Raw genomic sequence first — 6,551 nt, 5'->3', positions numbered from 1 at the left:
CTAAAACTCCTAAAATTGAAATCAAGCCTATAACTATTAAATATGCACGCTGAATTTAATGCTGTTGAGCCGGTGAGTGTTACCAGAGATTTTACAGTCTATAAAGTTATGAAAAGTTGATATTAGAATATATTCTCATTCTCTCAGTACTATAAAGCATAACGTTCAGTTATTGTGCACTGCCCTCTAGTGTCAGAAAACCGAAGCGCACTTTTCAACGTCATCAACTGTGCGCCGAAATCTTCTGCGCATGCGCAAGACTGAGGATTTCAAACTGGGCGGCGGGTAGTTGAAGCCTAAACGCAAAAAAAAACACAACAAAGGTTCATTGTCGAGGATTTACCGAAAAGTGTGAGAAAATGACTAGCACGTTGAAAGGAATTACACTCAAGGGGAGCGCGGAGCTAGTGGCCGAGTTCTTCTGTGAGTATATTTAAACTGTGGTCGTGTTTTTTTTATCAGCTGCTGTCTTTGAGCGTTTTCCACACGCAGGGGTGAAATGCTAATATGCTACCGGGCCTGTGCGGGGCAGCTTTAGCAGACTCGGCATGGCAAGTAGCAGCTCTATGTAGAATCTGAAAATTTGGGCCTTTTGGTCCAAACTTTGTTTGCTCCACTCTTAAGTTGGGCACACACACACTAACCAAACTCACTTTGATTTGTTAAAGTGTAACTTTTGATCTTGTTCTCAGTGAAACGCACCGCCCACTCCCGACTTTGCTGCTGACACAGTGGAGCGTAATAAACGTGTCAGGAAAAAGAGTGCAGTTGATAATTAAAATCGCATTTGTTAAGTGCTGTCCGGTGTATTGTATATGCCGAATTCATCACAAGACTGTAATGTACCCGGGGAGGTGTTGGTCAATGTCTACGAGTCGTTTCTGTCTAGTGAGCATGACAACATTTCTACATAATCGTTTTATGGACGAGGTATGGTTTCAGATGCTACTTAGAAAAGGAGACATGCAGCAAACCCATGTTTTTTGATTAACATTAATCTTTATATTACAACTACTCTTCTAGTTAGACCTTTATAATTAAGTTTGCTTTTGATTAGTTGTAAACTTGTTGTACAGTATGTCTTCATTCCAAATCATTTTAATTTGATTTTTTTTTTTTTTTATTAAACCCTGTTCCCACATGCCTTTATATTTGTCTGCCGTACTTTGATGATCGAATGTGATGGCTAACTGATTCACTTCGCCTGTGATGATCACTCAGTTGTCATCTCATCTTATTCACTGATATCACTCTCTCTCTCTCTCTGCTGCAGCATTTGGCATCAACAGCATCCTGTACCAGCGGGGCATCTATCCTCCAGAGACCTTCACCAGAGTCACCCACTATGACATGAGCCTTCAACTAACCACTGATCCCAAGCTGAAGAACTACCTGACCAATGTGGTGTCTCAGCTCAAAGGTAGATTGCTGCATTCTACCCTGACATACGGGCTCTCATTTTCTTCATTAATCATTTGGTCTATAAAGTGAAAAATGCTCATCAGAATATTCATTGCCTGCTGATGTTATCATGTTTTGTTTGACCAACAGTCCAAATCCAAAAATATTTTTTTAGAAAATAAGACCAGGAAAAACAACAAATCTTCACTTAAACAATTAACCAATTATTTAATTTTCTGTTGCTCAACAAATCAACTTATTGTTTTAGCTCTTCTCACGATTATCAGCTGTAATCTCACCATACATTTCACATCAGACGACTTGTTTTTCATTTGTCTACGCCTATCTAGGTCTATTCATTGTGTGGCTACAGGTCAGTGAGTGTGTGTGTGTGCTGTATGTGTTGCAGAGTGGCTGTTTGACTGTACGGTGCAGAAGCTGGTGCTGGTGATCACATGTCTGGAAACCAACGAGGTGCTGGAGAGATGGCAGTTTGACATCGAGTGTGACAAGTCGGCCAAGGACAGCAGGTCAGCTCCTCTACTTTCCTCTTGTTATTGACAAGTCTGAGAAGTTAACAGCGGACGTTGGCTGATGAATGAAGGCAGTGTTTCTGTGTTGGGTCTGTCTCTGAGTTGCAGTACAATCAGGTTCCAGCAGATGGCAGTTATTACCCATCTGCGTGAGCCACTCACACTGTCGGTGCATTTTTCTCCTTGACAACACATTTTATGTACTGACCCTCACTAACATTGTATCTATCTAGTAGAGTGTGTGTGTCAAAGCCTAATATATCTTATTCCTCTGTTCTATAGAGCAAAAACTACTAAGCACATCAGTGAGCCACACACTAGGTGACAAACACCCTGTAGCTTATTTTGACTCAAGGCCTCATACACCATCCTGCTGCCCCAAATACTCACTAGAGCGTTAAATGTGGATTAATCCGCAGCAGAAAATAGTCCCCAACACATGCACTATTCAAACTATTTGAGCAACATTTGACTGCTGGCGGAGTTCAGACCGAGTCTTTTACTTATAACTTACATCAGCTGATCAGCTATATTAGTTTATGCACAGCTGACTAGTGACAGTGGTACAGTTACACATGTCCTTAGCAGCCATTCTGACCAGACGGCTGTCACTTAAACACCGCGTCCCACAAGTGTGTGTGCGCACCTGGAAGCGCGTACACAGAACTTCAGATCATGCATGTTAACTCGGTTGTCACGTGTCCCCCAGTGCTCCCAGAGAGAAGTCCATTAAGACCATTCAGGATGAGATCCGCTCTGTTATCAGACAGATAACAGCCACAGTGACTTTCCTCCCTCTGCTGGAGACGCCATGTGAGTAACGAGACACCTTTTCTTCCTTTTTCCCCCAGACCCTCTTCTGCCAACACTATTTACATGCAGACAACCCTTTGACCTTTGCCCCCCCCTCTCCTCCAGGTGCGTTTGACCTGCTCGTCTACACGGACAAAGACCTGGTGGTTCCTGAAAAGTGGGAAGAGTCCGGGCCGCAGATCATCGATCAGTCGGAGGAGGTGCGCCTGCGCTCCTTCACCACCTCCATCCACAAGGTGAACAGCATGGTGGCATACAAGAGGACCGACTCAGTTTGAAGCTCTGCACCCTGATCCCCTTTGCTCCATGAGCTGTAAATACCACCAGCCACTGCCCCTTCGAGAAAACAGAAGATTTTACACTGCCCTGTCCTACCTCACCGTCTGCGTCTGTCCAACACTCTGCATGCCGAGAGCTCAGTGTTCTCCTCTCTTTCTTTTCTGATCTTCACCCGCCTTTTTTTGAGAAGGACATGGCAGCAACTTGCTCTGTCTACGCTGATGTAAATATTTCTCTTAAGCAGTGATTTGTCTATTAGAAACAAATGTCTCTTTTCTCTGTGCCCCTCCTCGTCAAGTTGTCAACCTCTGTTTTAGAAGCTAGTGGTTTATATGTTAAAACTTTTATAAAACATCATAAATAAATGTCTTTCACAAAGGTTTCTTTTTGGGCTCTTACTGCTTTTGCCCAGCGGGCGGCAATGCAACATAGTCACAGGTTGGCTCCAGATAACTGTGAGGGTTTGCTGTGTGTATGGAAAACAAAGCATCTTCCTTAAGTGGATTATACCGTTTACTTATTGCAGATGTGGAACGCCTTCGTAATGGAACCATATCTGCAGATTACATGTTTCACCTATAAAAACTCTCTCACTGGTGTAATGCCCACTCATGTACATGCAACAAGGCAAAAAGAGAAACAACCCAGACACGGACAGTGAGGAAATAATAGATATTTAGATTTAACACAGAGGTTAGGCAACAGGCAACAGTCCTGGAGACTTAGTCAACATACAAAACATGACCACAGATAGAAATGAGCCTTCTGAGCAAGTGCGTCTACAAAAGTGCTTTAGTTAAGACAAGGCTGCTGCTATTAAAATGCACCTATGTGGCACCGTGCATACTGAGGACTGAAGCTCTTTATTACAGTGTAGAGTAAAGACCAACATCTTTATTATCACAAACCTCCAGTTCTTGTTGTGCACTAACTGAAAACTGCTAATGAGAAAAGGGTGAAATCCTGTGTTTTAGTAGACAGCCATGGTCTTACACTAATATCCACTGGTGGGTATCCAGAAGAAACCCTTTGCTTCCACTGAGCAGTTCCACCAGTTCATGCGGTTTAGTTTGACCTGTATTGAAAGTGATTGCTGGGTAAGTTAGCATGCAGGTGCAGGAAAACACTGGTGCACTCTTCTGCATGGCAGTGCCTCCCAACGCTTTTTGGTTTGTGACCCCTTCAAATAAAGCGATGTCATCCTGTGGGACCCCCCCCCCTCGTCGTAGGTTGTGGTCTGACAGTGGAGCCTGTCTAGCAAGGCTGCAACTAACAATTATTTTCATTGCCAGTAAATCTATTTTTCTATATATTAATCTATTAGTTGTTTGTTTGGTCTATAAAAAGACACATAAAAAGACATTCAGTTTACTGTCACCAGAAGATATTCAGAATTAAAAGGCAGTAATCTAAGCATTTTGTCTTTTTACTGGAAAAATGACTCAAACTGAGTCATCAATTATCAAAATACCAACGTTATTGAAATGATCAAGTTATCAAAAATGGTCAAGTATCCAAAGCTGGTGTTGATGTCTGGTCAGATTTCTAATAGTCAAAGACTTCAGCTATTTAATATTGGCAAAGTTTTATAACGGCTTTTACTGCACTGGTTTCTGATTTGACCCTTAAAAGACACCGATGTGCCATCGTACTGTTTAGTTTTCAGCTGAGTTTCAGTTCACTTGTGTTCTGTTGTTGGCTGAAATGTAAGTGATGTCAAAGTAGTAAATGATAACAGTCTGGTCAGGCCAGCCCACAATGGAACCTCAAACATTACTCCGTCAAAACCAGCCTCTTGTAGGGGCAAAGCATGTGGACAAATGAAAAAGTTTAAACTTTTAATTGTGAGTTGGTCCTATCTTATCACAACAAGGCAGTGGAAAAATCTAGACCCATTTCTTTTTGAAATTGCAGGCCTAGTCTTTGGCTCTTGTACATTTTGAAAAAAAAAAACAAAACAACAAATAACACAATACAATACATTTCCAAATGTCATCTAAAAGAGTCGTGCCTAGGAAAGGTCCTTCAAAAAAGCGGAGATGGGATTTTTTTTTTTTAAGTATGAAAACTACATTTCCTTTATAAAGAATTGTGTGCTCTCGATAAAAGGATGACCTTACAATATAGAAACTCTAATAAATATATAAAACAAAAATAAATATGCAATAGTTAAGACAATGAGTGAAAAAATGTTACAAAAGACTCAAACCCTCGTAGTGTGTGTGCTGTGAGCAAAGACATATTTAACAAGCTTATCAGATTATTGTGACACTGTAAAGTATATAAGTACAATATCTGTATCTCACTGGAATGGTGCTGGTTCCCAGGGATCTATCACACCATTCAGTGGTCCCCTTAAGTTCACTACCTGTGGGAAACAGTGTAGGTGAGACTTCAAGATGAAAGCCACTCTGTGCAAAAATAAAAATGGCTATGGTAATAAATATAGCTTAGTGCTGACTCTGTTATTTTTCTCTGGTGAGTGAAAGCCATGAAAGAATGGTGACGACAGGAGGACCAGTATCACAAAGTTCAGTGAAATGAGCATGACCTCCGAAACAAAGATTGGGTGTTATGCACACAAATTTGCACGTCATTCCCACCTGTTTGTCGTGGTGGTTAGCTAAGAGTTTAATACAGATAAGGAAACAGTTTGTCCTTTAAGGGTTTATGTTTAAGGGAAATGACAACTTTGTTCTAGTTTTGTGAACTGTGATGAATGTTTTTGCTTCTGTGCCCCTAAGGGAAATTTTCAAGCAATGCTAACGGCATGGCTCTGTGGGTGGCAATGTCAGTGTCCTCTGGGAACCAATATTCATGGTTCCCAGAGGACTCATTCTAATGACCTTCATGGTTCCTGTAGTGACACTTTGGCTAATGACAAAATGCTTGCAAAACTGATGTTCCCATTTTTATCAGCTGTTCTTTGTGTTTAGTGCAAATTACGAGATGTTAGCGTGCTAACACACTAAACTAAGAGTATTATACGCTACCTCATCACCATGCCCTAATCCGCTGCATACTAGCATTGTCCTTGTCCATGCTTATGTTAGCGTTTAGCTCAAACCAACATTCTTTTTGATTTGAGCGCTTCACTTGGTGAGTACTATCTTATTGTTGCAGATGGACAAACCTACACAGGCAGAGTTCTCCTTTAATGCATGGGACCTGAATCATTGGGACCTGAACCTGCTTTAAAAGAGTTACAGACGTGTATCGGCCCCTTTACTGATGTCAACAAATCTATTGTTTGTTTTTTGTTTTTTTGGCCACTTTCTGCACAAAGCATGTTATTTGTCCTTTTAGGTATCATGCTCATTTCATGAAATTTTGTGAGACCAGGTGGGACACAGTGGACCCTGGAAATCTGTGTTGGTTGAAAATCAAAGTGGTGTTGGAATTACACCAAGCCATTGACCGGTCCCTTCTCACACTCCTCAGCCAAACACTTCCAATGCTGCCGGTTTTTCTGACATCCTTCCAGCAACGGGGAGCAATACTCCGACATGCCAGCCAAGGTCTGTG

General features: G+C 41.6%; 2 protein-coding genes across 3 annotated transcripts in view; one reads left to right on the top strand and one right to left on the bottom strand.

Moving 5' to 3' along the window:
* The first annotated feature begins 280 nt into the window (after positions 1-280).
* Positions 281-3,407, top strand: mad2l1 (MAD2 mitotic arrest deficient-like 1 (yeast)). Its single transcript, XM_070854813.1, has 5 exons — positions 281-423; positions 1,274-1,420; positions 1,811-1,931; positions 2,644-2,747; positions 2,853-3,407. Exons 1-5 carry the CDS (start codon positions 360-362, stop codon positions 3,023-3,025), a joined length of 609 nt encoding a protein of 202 aa, XP_070710914.1. The 5' UTR covers positions 281-359; the 3' UTR covers positions 3,026-3,407.
* A 1,294-nt stretch (positions 3,408-4,701) lies between these two features.
* Positions 4,702-6,551, bottom strand: part of pde5ab (phosphodiesterase 5A, cGMP-specific, b) — a 50,577-nt gene continuing 48,727 nt past the window's right edge. For both annotated transcript variants that reach the window (XM_070854891.1, XM_070854892.1), the window contains exon 22: positions 4,702-6,546. In XM_070854891.1, the coding sequence (XP_070710992.1) occupies positions 6,427-6,546 (120 nt within the window). In that variant the 3' untranslated portion in view covers positions 4,702-6,426. The remainder of the gene's footprint in view (positions 6,547-6,551) is intronic.

Source organism: Pempheris klunzingeri, chromosome 23, assembly GCF_042242105.1.
Source record: "Pempheris klunzingeri isolate RE-2024b chromosome 23, fPemKlu1.hap1, whole genome shotgun sequence".
Lineage (NCBI taxonomy): Eukaryota > Metazoa > Chordata > Actinopteri > Acropomatiformes > Pempheridae > Pempheris > Pempheris klunzingeri.
This window is presented reverse-complemented; position numbering and strand designations above follow the sequence as displayed.